The sequence below is a fragment of the Neolamprologus brichardi genome, chromosome 13 (genome assembly GCF_056152115.1).
Source record: "Neolamprologus brichardi isolate AB-2024 chromosome 13, ASM5615211v1, whole genome shotgun sequence".
Taxonomy (NCBI): Eukaryota; Metazoa; Chordata; class Actinopteri; order Cichliformes; family Cichlidae; genus Neolamprologus; species Neolamprologus brichardi.
Genome location: NC_142116.1, coordinates 11,833,408 through 11,854,874, shown reverse-complemented (window position 1 = coordinate 11,854,874; position 21,467 = coordinate 11,833,408). Strand labels below are relative to the sequence as shown.

Genomic DNA, 21,467 nt, shown 5'->3' with positions numbered 1-21,467 from the left:
AATACTTACAGTAGTAGTCATGACAACAGTTGCCGTAGTATTCACAAGAGCTAGTACAGGAACAGCTTCCCAGGTGTGAGCCACAGTTGTAAAGACATGAGTACAGATCTGGAAGACAACATTTACTTTATAGCTTTTAATCTAATTTTTTTTAACAGCATCTTTACTTAATACTTTTTATTTACCTGTTGTTGCTGCTGTTTCTGGTATATCTGTTACTGTTGTGGACGCGCAGTGATCTGTGGGATAAAGATTTTAAGATCTAGTTTCTTTTATGTTTGTGTGTATCATAACAGGCACGTTGGGTCAGGAAAGAAGAAAAGAAACATACTCTGATCATGCTGTTTTCAAATATTTGGGTACTATATTTTCTTATTCATGAATTATATATCGTATTTAGTTTGTATACCTCGTTCCACAAAATAAAGTACAAGTTGCGCAAATTGTCATTAAATACAGGCCGTGAATAAATGCGTTTTGGTACTTTTCAGCATTGCTTACCTTCGTAGTCATAACAACAGTCCCCTCTGTATACACAGCTCGAAGAGCAAGAGCAATTACCAACTTGGTAACCACAGTTGTGAATGCAGGAACCTCCAGCTTCAAGGAGGATAGACAAAAAAGACAAAAAAATTCCCATTAATTAAAATCTCAAGATTATGATTTTTACTTCTTTTTTGCTTGTTTGTTTTCTTTCACTGACAATAAAATCCATAAATAAACTGGAGGCATGGTACCTAACTTTATTTATGAAGGTATCATAACAGGTGTGACTTACACACAACTCTGTAAGAAGCATGAAATCCTGTGTTTCTTACACTGCCATCACTCCTGAAGCGCACAGTCAAATAATAACCGGTGGAATAGAAAGTGTTGTTTTTGGTGTTGTTACATGTCTTTCCCAGAAGCCGGCTTCCAGTACTGGAGCCATCATAGACGTAAACATAATCATATCCACACTCAGTGCTGTGATTAACACAAAACAAGAACACAACTTTGAATTAAAAGTCACCATAATACAACCAAGGTAAAGAGTGATCACACTCATCCTAGGTATGGAAAAATACTTGCTTACTTTACATCCGACAGCTCCAGCTGAATAATCTGACTGCCTGGTCTGATGTACCATGTACAGTCAGAATTGTCTGGGTACGGGTTTGGATAGTTGGGGCTGTAAAAACTGCCACTGCTGCCATACAGGTAACCACCACATCCTGAAGTAACACAGAGTCATTAAAAAAATCTATTAAATAAATGTTAAAAAGCTAATCAATTAACAATAAGTTTTGTGGACGGTGAGTTTAACATTTTAGGTGTTTGAATGTATTAAAGTATGAGATTGTAATTGCTACAGCATAAACAGATATTCAGAACTATAATATTATTTATAAACTTTATATGCATGTGTCATATATACAAATTCAAAAGAAAACAAATTGGCCCAGAATCATGAGCTAATGTACACGTCTTATTTTTGTAGTATTTGTTTTAATACATAGAATTTACTTCATGAATGTATTGCACAATTTGCATTTGTTGTATCAGCAACAGGTGCATTGAAAAAAATTGTATGTAGGTGTTGTCTCATTACCTTTAGCAGTAAGTGGCTCTTAGCTGTTTAGCTAGTTGCACTGACACAGAGAAATCTAGCTGTTAGCCGTAATGTTCGGGTTTCTAAAGCACTTCATAAATGAGACCAGTGTGGAGGAGAACCTGTTTGAGTCAGGTGACAGGTGGTTCACTGGATCTACTAGCTGGAGTCAGAATCAGCCGATGCTATCAGTGGTTTTCATTCAATAAAATAATCTCTCTTCCCAAGTACATCCAACCAGTTTACAACAAAAGAGATTTTTAGCTGGTTCTGTTATTAGTTAGCTATATGAACTAATGTAAGTCAGTTGATTGCAACCAACCAACTCAGGTTCTGTACTGAAAAAGATGGCGCTAAACATGTTTTAAAAACTTTAACTTGTAGCACTTATTTCTTAATTCCAGCTACATTGTTACATTTATGTCAGTTTGTGTAAATTAACTGTTTCAGTGTGTAAATTAGCCTTTATACATTTAGCTTTCATGTCCATTTTAAAAAATCTCTCTAATACTCTGTTTTGTTCATGACTGTTATTTGATGTAAACTGTTGTCCACAGCGATTAAATGAACAATATTAAGACAGACAAAGGCAGACAAAGACAGTACCATATATCTTTCCTTTTACCTGAATAACCTGGTGTATCCCAATAATCTCCTGAAGTTTCCCAATAATCTGCTGTAGTCCACCAATAACGAGCAGCGTCGCCACGATCTACACCTGATGAATAATGACATAAAGATAACATCAATTTCAGACTACAAATGCAGCACCGACAAGCCATCAACTTGCAAATGTTGTTGAAAATAACAAATGACAAAATAACAAATTTGCTTGAAAATCCAAAAAGAAAAAAAGCATGATAAGAAACGAATGGAAAGTACCTTGCACCTGATGTGTGATGAGCACACCACAAAGGAACAAGAGAGTCCACATGTTTGTATTCGTTCGCCTTCCAATTTGTCAGAGGTACTGAGCATTGCAGCTTATATACTCAGCAGCCGACTCAGAGACTTTGTTTTAGCACCTACAAAATTACTGATATCACCAAATGTTTAGTGAGATTACCCATTAATCCTGTCCATGAGAACCACACACTTGTTTAATTATAATAAAAGGTGTGCAAATATTTTTCGGTCTAGTTTTAGGATATGTTTTAATGTATTTGCTTAAGATATACATGAGAGTTTTGGGAACTTGATAATAAAGCTGAGGCTTTTTTTCTAATATCAACTTCAATAACATCAGTGTTCGCTGAATAACTGTTATAAAGGTGTAACTATTTTCAAATTTGGATTCTAGGGAAGGAGCTGAGTAAATCTGGAGGGGTTTTTCACTGAGAATTTTAAAATGAATTGAAAAATGAGAATTTTAAACAGCAGGGTTTAAGAGATTAAAGTTAAATTGCTTTTCTTTTTTTTTTTTGCCTGTCCCGTTTGGTTCTTTTGCCATCAGAATTATTGTCTAAAGGCAAAGAAAGATGCCCAACAAATTTACTTTACCAAATGGACCATCCCGGCCTTGCCGTATTGGTCTATTTGATTCACCTTTGTTTTTATTGTTTATTTTATTTTCACTTACTACACATGGGACAGACATGACTGGGGGAAAGAAAAGGGAGAAAGAAAGAGGTAGGGAAAGAAAAACAGCGGGGAAGAGGAACAGTGATAAAGGGCAAAAAACAAAAACTAACAGACAAACAGACAAAAAATACATATATCAATCACCTGGATCACCTGTTGAGAAAGAAAAAGAGAAAACAGGCAAAAAGAAAGAGAGCAATATAATAAACAACATCATCATGATAATCTATGTGAATATAACAGTAAATACTAAATATTGAATATTATTGTGCAGCACGTAGGATCGACAGCGCACAGCTTCGAGGTAGGAGCCAAAAAGGGTGCACTTGTATTTAAAAGGTTCCTTCATGTAATGATCTGCTAGAGGGTGTGGGGGGCCATAGCCCTGTCCTCCAGGGCATGAAGCAGGTATGGAGGAGATCCAGGCTCCAGACATCCAGAGAACAAGAGTCCAAGGAAGACCAACGGAGGGGCAACCATGCCCCTCTCCCGGAAAGAGCTGAGGAGAGCCCCAGATGAGGGGTCACTTAGCAGCCGCGGAGCAGAAGCCATGTGGGGTTGCAGTGACATGCCCGTGAGCCAGCTGTGCCAGAGTGACCGAGCCCCAGGCTCCAGGCCCCGACAAGCAGCCACCAGGAGTGAGCCAGTGCGTACCTGGATGCCCATACCCGGACACCAAGAACCACCAATGCACCGACGACTGAGGGTGTCTGCCACTGGCAGGGGGAGTGGTGGGGGGAGATAGGCCTCCATACAATGGAGGGCCTGAGATGACCCTAGAAAGGTGGCGTCTGATACCCGACCTGACATATAGACACAAACAAACAGGCACACACAGATACAAAAATTCATTCCCACCCTCATGCTCTCATATGCAAATAGTCAGCACTCACCCAACGTGGAGACAGACATAAATAGACACTGTACACACAATCACACTCCCCAAGCGTACTCTATACCCCAGGTCTGGGTACCCTTGCCCCTAGAGGGGGAAACTGCACCCAGACCCAGGTGGTGTTACCCTCTTCCCTGGGGTGGAGAGCATTTTGCTCCCAGACTGCTGGCTTACTCGTGGATCTAGAGTTTCAGCTTTCAGGCCCCTCGGCTGTGGAACCAGCTTCCAGTTCAGATTCAGGAGGCAGACACCCTCTCTACCATAAGATTAGAGTGCAAACTTTCCTTTACAATAAAGCTTATTGTTAGACCATCCATAGTTATGTCGCAATAGGCCTAGGCTGCCATGATGCACTGAGCATTTCTTCTCTACTCCCTTTTTACTCTCCGTGTGTCATTATTTAGCTCTGGCTTTGTCTCCCATAGCATGTCCTGTCTCTCTTGAGTCTCTTCTCTTTCTCCTCACCCCCAACTGGTTGCAGCAGATGGCTGCACCTCCTTGAGTCTGTTTCTGCCTGTTAGAAAGACGTTTTTCGTTCCTACTGTTGCCAAGTGCTTGCTCACAGAGGTTCATCTGATTATTGGGATATTCTTTCTATTGTTGTAACTTAAAGCATCTTGAGGCACTATTTAAAAAAATATCTGAATGGAACTGAAAGTTCTTAGATATTTTAAAGGACAATTGCAGAGACTGTGATATTAGAAAAGACATACTGTATTAGTCTGAGATTAGTGACAAATAAAAGAACAATCCTTCGCACTGTTATAAGCATTACATGAAGTGAAAGGTCAAATAAAATTTCTAATCCCATTAACGCTGTAACAGTGTTTGTTAAAGATAAAAGCAGGAGTGTAAAACACTTGACCTGATGATGGTTCTCTCCGGTGAGAAAATCTAGTGTGCCCTGTCCTGTTGAATCAGGTGTGAGTGTGACAGATTTTCTGTACAGATAATAATTTTAAGATAAAACAATATGAAACGCATTGTCTCATAAAGAGCTATTTGAACATTTGAAAAGTGTTTGCTCTTTTCCCAGAACAGGTGGGGTTATTTTATAGTTCTTGTTCCAATGATAACACCCTCAAGACTCATTAAAATCTTACAGAGATGTCCGCAGAGTCTCTCTGTTAACCTGGCTTAGTGAGTGTTATTTTAAAAGTACACTAAAAAGGAAATGTGCATTATATGGAATGAATAATGTGAGACATATGATCCATTATGGTAAAAAGAAAAAGCAAGAAAATCTTAAAAGGGTTAAATGAAACTTGTTTCCTCAATTCCTCTTTGATGTCTAGGTTGAGCAAAAACTCCAAAGAACATACGTAATCAATACAGAACACAATATCCCCCCCCCCCCCCCCCCCCCCCCCCCCCATACAAATAAATACATGTGCAATATGGTGACTTATCAGTGAATCACCCTGGAAAAGTGGCAAACTGAAACAAGACTGTTTATCCCTCCTTTTCCCACTTCTTTATAGAAGCTGAGCTCTCCTTTTCACCCCATTCAGGATTTTCTTGCACCATTCTCCTAAAGTCCTTATATAAAAGGGCACTGAGTGGTCTCCCAAACCTACTCTCAAACCTATTTATCTATATCTCAAGCGCTGTCTGTACAAAGCAGGATGTGAGTCATGACAGGAGAGCCCCTGACTGACTCAATGGTACTTTGGTTAATCAGTAACTAGAGTGGGAGCACACAGCTGGCCGGGTGGGTTAAAGTAAGAGTGCAGAGGAGTCAGGACCTCACTTAGCACCTCATTCACCAGCGACAACAGCAGACCCATCTGGTAAGAGAATTTTTTTTTCTTTATTTCACTAATTGCTTTTTGATTGTGTGGTAGTTTGAACTGTTAACTGTTGTTTTTTTTCCAGAGTGCTTTGCTGAATTAAAAACTAAATGTGTTGAAAAGCAAGAATGTTTGAAATTGAAATTAAATTGAAATTTGTTTCTGAGAATTTATATATACAGAAAGAGATTTTATGAAAAATAGATTTTCAAGAAAACTATTCACATATCTGAACCTCATAAGTCGTGAAGTAGCCCATTTTTCACCACCTCTGTAATAGGGTAAGCAGGTACACAACATCGAGTGCACTGGTTTTATTGATCAGGGACCAAGGCCATGTCCTGTGGTACATGTCCTAATAGATGAAAATCTAGTGTTTGCTTACCGCTTCTAGGAGTTCATCAGTCCACACTTATGCATGTTCAAGTCAAAGGATAAAGTCCTATTTTTGCATAAGAGAGCACTTACCAAAGTCACTCTGCTTCACAGCTTTGTAGACTAATCCTTGAAAGAATTAATGAAAATTGTTACTTGACTTTAGAAAACTGTCCAGTAAAATTGGCCCTATAAAATAAATTATACATTTATGCAGCTGTGAAAGTTTGTTTTGTACTTCTATTGATTCTTTCATTCTATGTGTTTTGGGGTTTTTTATATAGTTTTTTTAATATATAGAATTGTCATGTAAACACACAAATAAGTTTGTACCTGTCGTTGCAAGATAAATTTTTATACGATACAAAGTTTCCCATCTTATTTGGGTCAGTGAACATATGCAAATACACACACACACACACACACACGTCTTCATTATCTATGCGACCTCTGTTGCCGAGGGTAATGTCTGCTCTCACTCACTGACCAGCAGGAGAGAAAGCACACAAAGAATTCAATCAATCTCTGACATGCAGGATCTGCGGCCAGTGTTCCTGCCAGCCAATCATATACAAGCTGAAAACCAGATTGAGCCTGATTTGTGATGAAAGCTGTCGAAAAAGTCATGTAACATTCCCAGAAGACGTCAAACTCAGCGCTCTCCTAACCGGGCTGATACAGAAAATGGTCAGTTATACTTGAGGTGATTGAGGTTGAACTAACTAAATATGTGTCTCCCCCACCAACAGAGACAACCATTTTAGGGTAACTTCCAACCAAAGGTAAAATGCAGAGACTCTGGTCACCTCTTCTGGTCCTCCTACTATACTGCTGCCTCTCAGGAAGCCAAGCCAACCGAGTCTACGTTCACCCCTTCTATCTTTTTGCTGCCGAGAATGTCAGCTGTGAGACCCTGCAGGCCCCCACGGTTAAGCCTCTGGAGACACTTCCTGTGGCTCCCCTTGACAATGAAGTCTTGACACCGGACCACAGGGATCCATCAAAAGTCGATGTACAGAGGCAAAACATCACAGAGAGGACATTGGTTTTGGCAGAGCTATTAAATGTTCTGGGCTTGTGGATGTACCAGGCTCTCAGCAGCAAGCAGCACAGCACTAACACGCTCTTATCTCCAGTCAACACCTTTGGATCCCTGGTCACCTTCTACCTGGGAGCCTCCAAGAAGACAGCAGGTTCATTCCAGGTATTTATTTACTTTTGTTGTCACGGTTGAAGTAGAACCTGCTGAGCCTAGGCTATCTGTCTGACCATCCATCTGATTATTTGATTATGTCTTGTACTTTCACTCTACAAAGAAGTAAACAGCCTCAATTCATTTCTTTCTATCCAGCTTCTATTAGGCCTGAGTAGGGATACTGATGGAGTGGACTGCGTGTCCTTAATGGATGGACACAAAGTTCTTAAGACCCTGCAGGGCATTAATTCTCTTGTGGACGATGGACCCAAAGATGAAATCACTACCCAGGTTTGGGCCTTCACTCGTCAGGATGCTCAGCTGTCCGAGGACTTTATTCAAGGCACACAGGACTTGTCAGACACGTCGTTTATCCGAGGTGTGGACTTCTCCAAACCTCAGGAAGCAGAGCAGCTGGTCAACAGCTTTGTGGAGATGACGTCAGATAGGAAGGTGAAGGACATCTTTAAAGATCTGAATGCCACCAGTAACCTTCTGTTCATCACCTCCTTCAACTTCCAAGGTCTGTCTCTGTTAAGTTGATTATACAAAGTATGTAGACTAGGATTCACAATTAAAAGTTCAAAAATTAGCTTTGTGCAGCCTTCACCAGCTTGTCAACCCCGGTACATTATGTATGGCACTAATCTATAAATATATAACTTTTTGCAGTTCTATTAATTGTGACTCTAATTATCAGTGACAGCTTTATGTGCATTGATCCAGATGCCAAACTTCACAAATAACAATGCTGATTGTACCATAGAGATATTGGTGGGCCCCAGTCTCAGCCTTTTCATCATGGAGCATTTTCTTTCCTCAGACTTTTGCTTAAATCTCTCACATTAAAAATATCTTTATCGTATATATAGAAAATTCGAATCTGCGTTTGGTTTCGTCTCTTTAGGAAACTGGAAGAAAGCTTTCCAACCAGAGGAAACAACCTTGAAGGAGTTTCATGTGGATCAAACAACTACAGTAATGGCTCCACTGATGACCCACACGGGTCAGTATCACTACTTCAACGATAAGGTAAATCTTTGTATTTAAGAAGCAAAGATTAATAACAAGTTGGTGGATTTAGCTTGTTAAAGTCATAGCAATCTGACTCTAATATTTTTGTTCTTTTATTTTGAAGGTGCGGCGATGCACCATTGTGAAGCTGTCTCTGAGCAAACGCTCCTACATGTTGTTGGTCTTGCCTCATGAGGGGGTTAAACTCGGTGATGTGGAGTCAAAGCTGCGCACAAGCATAATTTCTGACTGGCACCAAAACCTTCAGGAAGGGTGATTATTGAACTTTACTAGTACTAGACTTAGAATAAACTTTGACCTGAACTGTTGTTCTTTTTTTTTTAACAGAAACGTAGTGCCTATATGCTGTTTTTAACTCAAAATATCAAAATAGGAGGGGGGGAAAAAAGCTATGGATTTTTAAGTTCAGGTCCAATACTGTTAACATTAAAAACAACAAAACAAAAAACACACTCATTATAAACTCTGCCTCCCTCTTCCAGTCTCCTGGAGCTGTCACTCCCCAAGTTCTCCATGTCCTCTGTGACTGATTTGCGTGACCTGCTGACTACCATGAATCCTGAAATTGAGGCCAAACTGTTGGGCTCCGAGGCCGAGTTCAGCCAACTCAGCAACACCAAACCCTTCACCATAGATAAGGTTAGCCTGAGTAGTCAGCTTGTCATAATATAAAAATCACTCACCGTATATTTATGAGACATTAATAGACCTTTATGTCTCCTTTTAGGCCATCAACAAAGTGCTGTTTGAGATGTCAGAGGAAGGAGCAGAACCTCAGGACCAGACACAGGAAGAAGGCGTCCCTCTGAAGCTGTCCATTAACAGGCCTTTCTTTTTTTCTGTTGTAGAAGGAAATTCTAACTCCATCCTTATGCTGGGCAAGATCATAAATCCTCTGCTCTAATGATATATAGTGCTTTAAGTGAACAAACCCCCCTGACATGAAAAATTTTCCACATACCAGGCCTATTTCTTTACAACGTACTTTATCATCTACAGCTTTCATTTCTGCAGGAAATCTTTCATGCTGCAGACATTGTGTTTAAATCATAGATTTGTTTTCCTTCTGAAATAATTCTCACATACAGTGCATGAGGAATTAAGTGTACCCACACGGAATAAGGATCTAACAGTGTTACTGATAGCTTTCCCCCCCCTTCACACACTCAGGGGTTATGTGAAACTCATTTGCAGTATTTATGAAAACATGTTACTTTAAGTTGTTTTCAAGCATAATGTGAAAATCCTAATTAGGTTTTTTTTGTAAAACTTATTATAGCAGAGTTCTGTACAGTATTTTTTTTCAGCAGAGTACAGGAAGTACAGTAACCACGACTGTGATGCACGGCTAGCATGTTGTATATTGTAACTAAGAGTCTATTTTTGTTGTTATGATTTGGTTTTGCTGAAATAAAGCATCTGTTTCCAAATTTTCATATTTATTCTCATATATTCTGTGCGTAAAACGATTATAGTATTAGGAATAAGCCTCTCGTACCATCACCATACCATGTAACTAAAAGTAATGAACAGGTTGTGGATTTAATAGAAAAGCAGTTACAGAGTGAGAAAATCTACTGAAAATAATCCCAAAAATAATTTTAATGTAGATCTCAGCAAATTTGTAACTAAGATGTTATAAGGCCTGGCTTAAAATAAAGTTAGTGTACTAGCAATTATTTATCACCGTTTACACATAATTATATCCGTTAGATAATGAGTGAAAATAATGCACATGCATGTCAGCATTACTGAAGGCTGGCTGTGATTTATAGGGTTTGAATAACTTGCTTCAGCATTCACAAAAATAAATGTTATTCTCCCGTTTAGCTTTCCTGTGCATGTAATAATGTTGTGGTTTATTAAAGGTTCATGGTCCTGCAGCGTTATTGGTAGCACTGAGTATAAGCATGCATGCGGTGAAAACAATGACTCATATACACTCACCGGACACTACATTAGTTACACCAAGCTAGTATGTGGTTGGACCCCCTTTTTGCTTTAAGAACTGCCTAATTTCTTCATGGCATAGATTCAACAAGGTGCTATTGTGTCAAAATGGACCATGGAAATATTACTCTGAGGAATGTTTCCATTGTCCATACTGGTGCAGATTTGTCTCTGAATTTCTGAACATCCCATTCCACCATTCAAAGGTGCTCTGTTAAGACTGAGTGAATGAGATCTGGTGACTGTGGAGGCCATTTGAGTAAAGTGTTTTCATGTTCATGAAACCATTTTCTATTTCATTTTGCAAATGTGAATTTTTCAGCAGAAAATGAGACTCATTAGACCAGAGAATGTTTTTTCAGTATATCATTGTCCAGTTTTGGTGAGCCTATGTGAATTTTAGCATCAGTTTTCTGTTCTTAGCTCACGGAAGTGAGACTTCAGGTGGTCACCTCCTTCAAGATTGAACATGCTGTGCATTCAGAGATGCTCATCTGCTCATCTTGGTTGCAATGAGTGACTATTTGAATTACTCTTGCCTTCCTGTCTGGGCATTCTCCTCTGATCTCTGGGATCATTTTCACCCAGAGACCTGCCACTCACTGGATATTTCCTCTTTTTTGGAACATTGTTTTCTATAAACTCTCAAAATGGCTATGTGGGAAAATCCCAATAGATCAGCAGTTTTTGAAATCACTTTTGTTCTCATTCTCATGCTTGGTTTGAACCTCGGCAGGTTAACTGCATTTTGATTGGCTGATTAGATATTTGCATAAATGAGCAGTTGAAGAGGTTTACCTAATAAAGTGGCCATTAAGTATAACTTGCTAATGTGTCTTTGTAATAAAACCACACACAGTATAACATTCTGTACAAAGTTCTTCATTACCTTCATGTTAAACATATTATATTATACAACTGTTTTGCACACATGTGACAAATTAACAGACTTCTCTTAGATTAATCCATCACCAAATAATGATCAATGTACTCCCTTTGTAACTTATTTTGAGCCTCTTGCTATGCAACTTTCTGGCCCAGTGAAAGTACAATACAGTAGTTACATAAAATTACATAATCATAGTACCATCCAGTCCCTTTTCTCCATTTTGCCTACACCAGAACTGCTGATGCTCCAGCAGTAGTTTCTATGCTGTGTCAGCCAACAATTTACAGCCTAGTTCCAAAGTTTACATTGAACCAAGTGATTTGGTACACATGTTTGAAAATGATTCCAGTAGTGTTAATTCTCCCCATTATTTTCTCATCACCATCACCTCTTACCAGCCCATAACTGGGACAAGTTTTATCCTCCACAAGTCTCTAGGAAATGTGAAGATGTGAAGTGCTGCATATCAGTGTTTCAGTCATTGCTGAGTCTGTTTTATTGGTTTTGTTCAGCAAGCTCTCTGGCTTCCTTCACAAGATCCATCAGAGTGGAGAACATGGAGATGTCAGTTGGCTGAAGACCCATCTTCTGAATCTGAGGCACACAACAGTATAAGGTTATGACATGAGTTTCTAAAAACATATTTTTGTTGACTGATAAATGTGCACTGCTTGTCACATGTTCATATATGTGTCTTCATACTTGGACGACATGTGGTTGTGCACTCATAGAATAGCACCCACCTGTTCCCCCAAGTATTCCACATCTAGTGCCAGCTGAAGACGAATCTTGCCATCATCTGTTAGTCCACCATTTGCTCCTGCTGTTGTAGTCGCGGCTGCACCCTTCCTGGCTTGTTTCAAGCGTTTCAAACTCTCTTCCATCTTTCTGACTGAGCTCAGCACCTCTGAGATGGTCTCATAGTACCTGAACACAACACGAGATGGGAAAGCAGAAACAAATTTAATTCGCTGGCTGAGGTTGGAAACATCTTTATAAAATGTAAACAATCCAGCTTTTAGAAAGAACTATTCTCCCTGTTGCAATAAAGAAACATTGTAACATCATCACAGGCCATATTTCTAAGTCATCAAATCCATTATTGTATCAGGGTTTAGTGGTGGGTATGTGTAATGCTTACTTCTGTGTGCACTCAGACAGTGAAACTCGCAGCCACTCTTGTGCTGTGTGAGGGGTGACCAGCCCTGTCGAATCAGTCAGTAACTGATGTAACGGGCGTAAGGCATTATCCATGTACGCTGATGCACGCACCGGTATATCCTACATGGAGAGGAGGTACAAAGTATGATATTATATACTATAAATCAATATACAAGCTTTATATTAAGCATTTTAATACTGTTTTGACCTAATGTAAAAAATAAATTAATATAAACTGAATTATTTTTCTTGGCCTCCTGTTGTGAACCACTTGCTTTGTTGAGTATTGCAGTGTAAGTTGGTACATAGTTACAAGTATAGTGGATCAAATATCAGACAAAAAACAACCAGTCACAGGTGCAACATGTCTAAAAACCTTTAATTAGAGATATTTAATGGGTTTCTTTTTAATATATTTTAACCAACTCAGATAAGCATTGTTTTTCCTTATATATTGACCGAGTTTACAAAGTGGAACTCATTTTGCAATGATTTGGATCACATTGATTATAAAGACTTGGCAGATATTGTTCTGATATTCACTCTACAATTATGAATCATTAATAATAAAGGAGTCTGCCAACATTGCCACAGAAATGACTGATTAATCAGAATAACAGACTATTTCAGATGTATGTAGTTATGCAAAGTCCAGCAGCACTGCAGTGATGTGCTGTGCTGAAAGGCTTGCAGCAAATGACCATGCAAGTTGGTGAATGAATGCAAGAACACACATGTTCAATAGAAAAATAAAGTCAAAGCATTTAAAAGTCCAGTAAATCTCTCTTGCTTTTTTTTTTTTTTTTGGATGAAACTGCAATTTACAACAAAATCATAATAAAACTTTATGCTCAGTAACTACACGACGATCAATAAATCAAATCAGCCCCATACTGAAGCATTATTCATTTCAATAAAAGCCTTCTGGGATTTAAATATCAAACATAAAATCTACCCATGGTTGTTAATTCAGCTTAATTTTGAGTTTAATATGTTGTGCATTTCCAAGATAAGATTTTGAACTTTACATATGGTGTTTCCTGCATAAACAACCATTTGAACGCAACAACGGCATCTAAGACATGATATGTGAGAGTGCACCTTAAGAAAACATTGGATAAAGACATTTGTATACATAATTGCAACTTCTCTTACTTTATTAGTTCTGCGGTAGAGTCGTGGAACCTCTGAGGCACTCTTCAGGAATCGACAGCTGCGTTCCGTCAGATGCTGGGTCATCCTAGTGTTCAGAGAGGGAATGCTGCTTGACAGGGAAGCCTTGGAGTCTGCTAGAGCATCTGACATAGAGGAGAGCACTCGTTAATGCACATACAGTCAACTTGTGCTAACATCAGGAAGTGGAAAAACCTGAGATTTAAGAAATGATAGGAAATACTGCATAAGAAGTGAACCAAAACTGTAAGTCACCTTCCACAAGAGAAAAGTTTTTGAATCCAATGGCTTCAAACCGCTTTCTGACCATCTCTGACAACTCTGGGATCTAAAAAAAGACAAGCCAATTGTGAGATGAAAAAAAGGAAACTAAAGAAGAAAATCCTTTAAGAAACTGCACATCAGGCTAAACAGTAATATATTAAAGGTAAACAAGTTGGAAATACACAGAAAAAATTGTAATTAGTTTGTTTGTGAGCACCTGCTCCTGCAGTTTTTGGATGTCTGCTGCAATGTAAACCAACTGTTTGGTGGACAGGGAGGCAGGACTCCCACTCTCACTGCCGCCTTCCTCCAGTGATGTTCTGCTAGATGTAGAAGAAGCTGAGCTCGGCAGAGGCCTGGTTGGCTCCTTAGTCAGCTCAGAGGGCGGAGACTTAGTCAGCACCTGCACAAGACAACAATCAAGATGAGGAACAGGTTCTAACAACTGGCTTTTAATTTGGCTTCTTTGGCATTTTTTAAAATCTCATAAATAAATAAAATAATCAATAAATAAATAATCACATAAATAATCGCTCATATATTTTAAGTTTACCTCATCAAGAAACTTGGCATATCTTGAGTACAGCTGCAGCGTAAGCTTCCAGAAGCGATGTGCCAGAGGTGACAGATAGACATTGTCTGACCAACATCTCACTAAGCAGGACCACAACACCTCAGATACCTGCAGGTGGTATGCACTGCCAGCTGAACATAAGCAGACACATAGTTACTCTAAGTACTGTATAAGGAACAGATAAAATTCAGATACAATTTTAAAATAAATAAATAAATCCACCTGGTGCTGCCACTAATCCATCACTAATAGTATTCTCTAGACGTCCTGCAATTTCCTTGTATCTGGAAAAACAAAATTAGCAACACAGAGAGGGAAGGAAGAAGACAATCAATCTGTTATCAGCTTCTTTCTTGCATCAGCTCTGATGTGTACGTGCTCATAGCGTGAAACAACAACACGTGTAATGGAAACTTTCAACTTTCCAGAAAAGTTTAACCGTGGTGGTTGTGAAATAAAGACATGAGCCCTAATCTTTCTACAGTGTGTGAGTCTGTGGGGGTGGGAAAAGGTTGACAAACAACTTCTCTATTTTTCCACAGAGATCAATCACCTTTCAGCCAAGGTCCAGCAGCATGTTTATGGACTATGTTTAGTAACTTCCTGACCGTTTGCCAACTTGTATTATCCCCCAAAATTGCTGACAGGTTGCCATTTTAATCCAAACATTTCTCTTAGGTTTTGAAGAAAGACTCAACATTTTTTTCAAAAGTACATGCTGTATGCATCTTTATTTATATAATATCAATATTGTGAGAAAAATGTATAACTAAAAGTTGTGTATGATTTTTATTCTACATTAAAAAAAATGTTACTTCAACCAATTCCCTAAAAAGTTTTTGGATTTTCAGCTTATGGGTAACAAACATACAATATACAAACATACTTAAAGTAACACTGTGAACATGACTAAACAGTTAAGGCCCTTTATGTTTATAAAATGACAAACTTCTTCTGGAAAGAGACACAGTGTTTATGTAATGCACAAAGTGTATTATGGTAATACTCACCGTAACTGAAAGTAGACAGGCAGGTTCCATTTGTTCTGGAAGCTTGTATATGAAGGGTGTATTCTCAGTCTCTTCACACTGGCCTGTGAGCTACACTGACGTTCAAACCTCTGCACAAACGCCATAGTTACACTGTAACGCTAAAAAGATGATAAAACGAAAAGGAAACGCAAGAAAAAATTATACAATCAAACCTTGCATTATGTGACCATACACATGCATACACAGTCTAATTGTGTCACTTCAGCTTTACCTCATAGAATATGTCGGGGTTTCCAGGGTTAAAGATGTAGGCCAACCTTTCCTCTATGCCTTTGACCATCTCTGGCCAAACAGAGTTCACCAGGAAATCATAACCTGGCACTATGTCAGCTCTGTCACTGAGAATAAAGGGTACATTTAAAATATGCTTTGAAACTTTATTCAGTAGTCACTATTATAGCCACTGACTTACTTTGTGTTCGTAATACTAGTAGAAATTATCATTTTTGTACAAAAATTGAAAGCCACTACTCAGTGAAACTTTTAGAATATATTGTTTTTTGGCTTTTCAAAATTGTTCTCCCAAATTTTCAGAATTAGGACAAAAATATCCTATTTGACACAAATCTTAAACTTTAAATTTATCCCAAAATGTCCTTTTATTTGTCCCCAAGCATATGGCCATGAAATGACATCACTTAACTAAAAAAATAGCTACCAAAAATGGTGTAAAGATAATCACATAACCTGGTTCATATATTAAATGCAGTGACACTGAATGTGCTTTGGATGAATATGCCCGTAACATTAATACCTGGATATGGCTCCTCCAGTCACCTCTCTGAGTAGTCTACAGTGGTGTGGAACAAAATCCAAAAGTCTAGAGTACATCATCTGAAGACCACTTGGACTGGACTTTACCACTTCTTCAACTATCACCTAAAGAAAGAACATGACAGGGGATTAAATAAATTTTGTATCTCTTTTTCAGTATTTCATCAAAATCTGTCTTTTTAAAAAGTCAGAATTTTCTCTGCCATATTTATTATAAACTAATAATGCTCCCATTCATGTTAGATAACAATATCTAAAACATAGTTCCCCAAAAAGCTGAAGTATGTGTGTCATATTTACCTGGTCCATATATGGTTTGACGAGCACCTGTCCTACCAGGGCCTCAGCATCTCGAGTCTTGTCTACGGTGGCGTAAGTCCTCAAGCAGTGACGTACCATGTCTACATTCGATGTCTGCAAGCCCTCAATCAGCAGACCCTCCAGAGACTGCTGCAGCATAGACGTGATCCCTGCAATACGCTGGCAGAAGACATTCCTACTTGGTGCGGTTTGTTTTGTGCAGGTGTGAACACAGTAGTCATACTCGGGTGCAGAACAAACCCCCCCAAAAAACACTGAGACGCTTTGAAAAGAGTTAGTCTCAGTATGTTCCAAACAAACATCAGGGCAGTTTGTTTTGAGGGTAAATGTGATCTAACCCCGATCCAGACCAACTACTAGGTGTATGCTACAAGTTTGAGCTAAAGAAAGAACAGATAGCCACGCATGCTTTGTATTCTCAATGTGGGAAGTTACTATAGATGTGCAAACCTCTGCACGAGCTAGCAACTAGCTGTGAAATGAATGTAAATTTTCCATTTTCTCACACAACACTTTCTTCCTGTCTTTACTTTTATGCTCCCACCCCAGACACATCTGGCCAATGAGCAGACTGAACTTTTTCACATGAGTTGTAGTGACACATTTGGGTTCACTAGGAGTTCACTTTGATTTTTCTCTGTGGGAACATATCCAAACCACAGAATAAAGCTACATGTTTACAAACTCATCAACTGATTCAGACCAGAGTAAATGAATTATAGGTCCGCAAACACCCTAAGTAATTGGTTCATTAATACTTACAGGTCTGACTTTATCCAGCAGGGGCATGCCCTTGCTCTGTACAGCGTGGAACTGCAGCTGGTTGAACTCTGTTGCAATCCTTTCTAGGATCTGTCCTGCTAACAAGGGGCTGTGAATGAGAGAAAAATAATAATAAAAAAAGAGGATCTATCGCAAGATAGCATTATGTCCCTGCAAAGACCAAGCTACGAAACATAACTCTTGATGTGATGCCTGGGATCTGGTTTGAATTTTTCTTAATCATTTCAGATATAATTTAACAATCTACCAAGTAATACACAGATTGACTAGATTAGCATGTCAGCTCTCTACCTGCTGATCTCCAGAGAGCTCGATTCCTTGGAACTCTGTGAGTGAAGGATTTTCTCAATCTTCTCCACTGATCGTACAACCTGAATCAGCCTCATCACACACACCTGATTGATGGTGACAATGAAAGGGAGAACTGAGCTTGCTATGGGCTTAACATAAAATTAATACAAAATACAGTTTGGTCAAAGCATAAAGTCTGACTGTAAAAAGAGGAGCCAAACCTTTTTTTTCTGCAGGTCCTCGTGCTTCGACAGCTGGTTATCTATCGCCTGTATCACCTCACTAACACAGGACCGTAGACTCTGGAACAAATAGCAACCAGAGAAAAGTACTCAGTGGCAGGAAGTAATTACAGTCGGAAGTATATTTATTCAGAAAAGAACGTACCATAACCTCCTCACGTAACTGTCCTAATGGCACAGAAAGCTGATTGAGTGCTTTGTCCATCCCAACCTAAGATGAAGGAGCAGACGTCAGATTAGGCCCAGGCTTTATTTAAGAATATTAAAACTGTAGGATTTGTTTAACTGTTCAGAAGCATATTAACAGACCAAATACTAGATTCATAACTGTTAATAACAGTAAGTCATAGATTTTTTGCGGAATACATCGCTCTGAAAAAAAAAGTGGAAAAGATGGAAATTCCTGTTATAATTTCTTGCCACAAGCTGACAATTTATATTCAAACTTTGTCCAAAACAAATTTGTGATTCAGCATGGGAAAAGCCAGCGAAGGACACAAGAGCCCCAGCTGCACTCAAAAATGGCCAAGCAATCATGCAATCAAGAACAACCAATATTTGTAATGTTTATTATTATAATCTTAAACTCTGCAAAGATCTCCCAAAACTATCCAAAAAATAATTCTTACTGAACAGTAATAATTATTTTTTACTGAACAGTAAGAATTATTTGGGTGCAAAAACTGCAAATAAACAGTGCACTGGCCTCATCTGGTAAACCTCTCGACTATAAGTGGAAAACCCCATGTTTGGCTCTGCCAAAATTTGCCAACAGCAAACTTTTGCGCACTTAGCCTGTGATGATAACGCTGTGTGGACTGTGACTGATCAATGGTGGCTTGAATGCCTGTTGGCATTTTTAAACCACAAATTTAATAATTTATGAACATACTACAAATGAGTATTCATCTTTCTGGATAAGTTCTGCACCACAGAAATTCAAAGGATGGATACAGTTTGACCTTTTCCAGTTAAAAATAATCATTAAAAGATACACAAAGACAGACAAATGAAAGATTTGTTTTACAGTTTCATCTCAAAGTTTTGAAGTCTAGTAAGCATGAAAAGTTAAAAACTTGAATGCAAGTTCAATAAGTAAGATCCGTAATCAATCATCTGCCTGCTTTCTTGGGTGTTCAGGCTGATAGCCTATTCCTTACGTCACTTCCATTTTCTCACGCTGTCAAACTCAGTACAGCCATCATTACTTTAATCCAATCATTTTCTTGCCTGCTATCTCCACACCAATCAGTCCCCATTCTAAGTGCTTTAAACCTCACTGCTCTTCTATCTTTCTGCCTTTCAGGCAGCCGCCTTCTCCCCATTGCCATCTCACACTGATCACTTAGAGCCCAATCCAAGCCTCCATCTTCATCTTCTCCTCTAGTTAGGGTCCTGTCATAACTTCCTACACTGCTAGGATTTTGTTCTGCTATGATGGGCCAGAGTCTAAACGCCAATTCAATTCTCTTACTTACTAAATCATTGTTCCCAACGGCCTCTCCTTATTGAAACAGAAGAGTATGAAGTGCTCACATTTTCAAAGTTGAACCAGCAAAGGTTTGCTTGATTAGTTCTACAGATTAGGCCATTTTCCATCACTTAATTTACAAATTAAATCATTGAGTAGATCTAATAACTGACAACACATACATTCTGTTTATTTACATAAATAAAACAATACCTACCAATAATAATTACTGATTTACTAGCTACCTTTCATCAAGGCATTAAATTTTAAATTACACCAAGGAACATCCTCCTGTTGGCTACTGTTTCTAAACTTTACACATTTAAAATTACAGTTACTGCCATTAGATAACATGAATAAAAACTGACCAGGTTGGTAGAGAGGTTAACAAAGTCTGCATAGTCCTTGTTAATGAGCTCCACCATGGCTGTTTTCAACAGCTTGTAGTAGAGCTCCAGGTCCTCTCTCAGTTCTTCCAGCTGGACCTGCTTCCGACACTCAGCCACAAACTGGTCAACGTCAAAGTCATCCTGCAGACACAAAGGGAAGAAGGCAGCATGCATTCAACGACACATTAACTCTGGTCACTTTGATAGGTACATCTTGGCCCTCCTTTTGGTTTGAGAACTGCCTTAATTGACTGGTGATAGACTGAACATAGATTCGGAAAGATCGGTGCCTTTCCTGTTCTTGAAATGCCACTCATTTCAAGAACAGGAAAGGCACCGGTGTGTGTGGTGCATTCAGAGATGCTCTTCTGCATAGTTTGGTTGTAACATCTGGTTATTTTAGTTACTTTTACAGCTCTATCCGCCATTCTCCTCTGACATCGACGAGGAATTTTCACCCAGAGATCCGCTGTTCACTGCATATTTTCTCTATTTTTACACCATTCTCTGTGAACCGTATAAGAGGGTTGTGTAGGGAAATGCCACGTTTAAAGCCACTTTGATCACTCTCATCCCTCCTTTTGATGGTCGGTTTGAACTTCAACAAGCCAAGTCTAAACCTCGTCCACATGAGCAAACGCTTTGGATTACTGCCATGTGATTGGCTAATTACATATTTACATTTCTGAGTTAACAAGAATTTGGACAGGTGTACCTAACAAAGTGTCAGGTGAGTGCTCAAACTGCAATCCTCAGGCGTCGACTGTTTCACGCAGAAACGCCTGCATGTTGCCTGTTATTTAAAGTTACTCTGCTGGCTCGGTAAAAACATTCATATCTACTGACTGGTAAACCTTTACTGACACAGGAGCATCAGAATGAACGTCCACTATCGACATTTAGCTAGCCTAATGCTAGCTAGTTTGACAACCTAACGCTTTAACCAGCATTTACACACTCTTACCTTCATAAAAACATCCTTATCGAAGCACAGAGAATCCGGTCCCTTTGGTAGATTCATTTTATAAGTAAAAACACAACTTAAAGCTACAGTCAGAGAAATGACGACCAGCCTTGAGCTAGCTGCAGTCAAGCTTCCGCAAACATGGCAAGCGCACCGACGAAGAAGACCGTGATTAAGATAATACTCCTGCGCCCCCTAGAGGCCCCATGCAATGTGACCACAGTGCATTGAGACCGCAGGGGTCGCTGTTGAATATAACCTAAATATTTTAATATTTAAATAAATAAAATGGTTTGTTATTAATAATTTTGGATTTCAGAGTAGTCACATAAACTTGCTCAAAACTTTTAGGTGCTCAATTTTTTATTTCCAAATGCCATTTTGTTAATTTGCAGTATATAGAAAAAAAATAATTAAAACTAAATCCGCATTCACTGTGACAGTCCTTTCCAACATCAACAGCGTTTCTCTTTTCTTTGCAGTAGATATGAAAAGAAAAATCTATTTTAATCCATATATTGAGGTCTTGTTTAATTAATAATTTGCGATGGCCAAAAGATGAGTCTGTTTTCGCTAAAAAATGCTTCTAAATATCAAAATAAATTAATAAATAATTTTATTATATCTATAATCTAATAAAATTATAGATAGAATAGAATTTTAATTTTCCTCATTGTCATTTTCTGCGTCCATCAGTATTATTCTAG

General features: G+C 38.7%; 2 protein-coding genes across 2 annotated transcripts; one reads left to right on the top strand and one right to left on the bottom strand.

Moving 5' to 3' along the window:
* The first annotated feature begins 5,760 nt into the window (after window positions 1–5,760).
* On the top strand, window positions 5,761–9,892 carry agt (angiotensinogen). Its single transcript, XM_006783702.3, has 7 exons — window positions 5,761–5,857; window positions 6,982–7,436; window positions 7,584–7,950; window positions 8,335–8,459; window positions 8,566–8,714; window positions 8,945–9,101; window positions 9,190–9,892. Exons 2-7 carry the CDS (start codon window positions 7,020–7,022, stop codon window positions 9,364–9,366), a joined length of 1,392 nt encoding a protein of 463 aa, XP_006783765.2. The 5' UTR covers window positions 5,761–5,857; window positions 6,982–7,019; the 3' UTR covers window positions 9,367–9,892.
* Window positions 9,893–11,284: 1,392 nt separating this feature from the next.
* On the bottom strand, window positions 11,285–20,929 carry cog2 (component of oligomeric golgi complex 2). Its single transcript, XM_006783701.3, has 18 exons — window positions 20,761–20,929; window positions 19,776–19,937; window positions 18,082–18,147; window positions 17,916–17,996; window positions 17,695–17,798; window positions 17,383–17,491; window positions 16,600–16,779; window positions 16,280–16,404; window positions 15,737–15,863; window positions 15,484–15,623; window positions 14,696–14,757; window positions 14,453–14,604; window positions 14,117–14,302; window positions 13,891–13,963; window positions 13,618–13,760; window positions 12,443–12,582; window positions 12,045–12,228; window positions 11,285–11,895 (listed from the first exon to the last, which is right to left on the bottom strand). The coding sequence occupies exons 1-18, from the start codon at window positions 20,815–20,817 to the stop codon at window positions 11,797–11,799; spliced, it is 2,190 nt and encodes a 729-aa protein (XP_006783764.1). The 5' UTR covers window positions 20,818–20,929; the 3' UTR covers window positions 11,285–11,796.
* Window positions 20,930–21,467: the final 538 nt, after the last annotated feature.

Bases quoted from the DNA above. Each gene is read 5' to 3' on its own strand.
- agt (XM_006783702.3), top strand. From the start codon at position 7,020: ATGCAGAGACTCTGGTCACCTCTTCTGGTCCTCCTACTATACTGCTGC. The intron at 8,460-8,565 runs GTAAATCTTTGT...TTTATTTTGAAG, and splicing joins ATCACTACTTCAACGATAAG to GTGCGGCGATGCACCATTGT. The intron at 8,715-8,944 runs GTGATTATTGAA...TCCCTCTTCCAG, and splicing joins CACCAAAACCTTCAGGAAGG to TCTCCTGGAGCTGTCACTCC.
- cog2 (XM_006783701.3), bottom strand. From the start codon at position 20,817: ATGAATCTACCAAAGGGACCGGATTCTCTGTGCTTCGATAAGGATGTT. The intron at 14,605-14,695 runs GTGGATTTATTT...GCTTATGTTCAG, and splicing joins TGGATTAGTGGCAGCACCAG to CTGGCAGTGCATACCACCTG. The intron at 13,761-13,890 runs GTGACTTACAGT...CCTCTATGTCAG, and splicing joins AAACTTTTCTCTTGTGGAAG to ATGCTCTAGCAGACTCCAAG.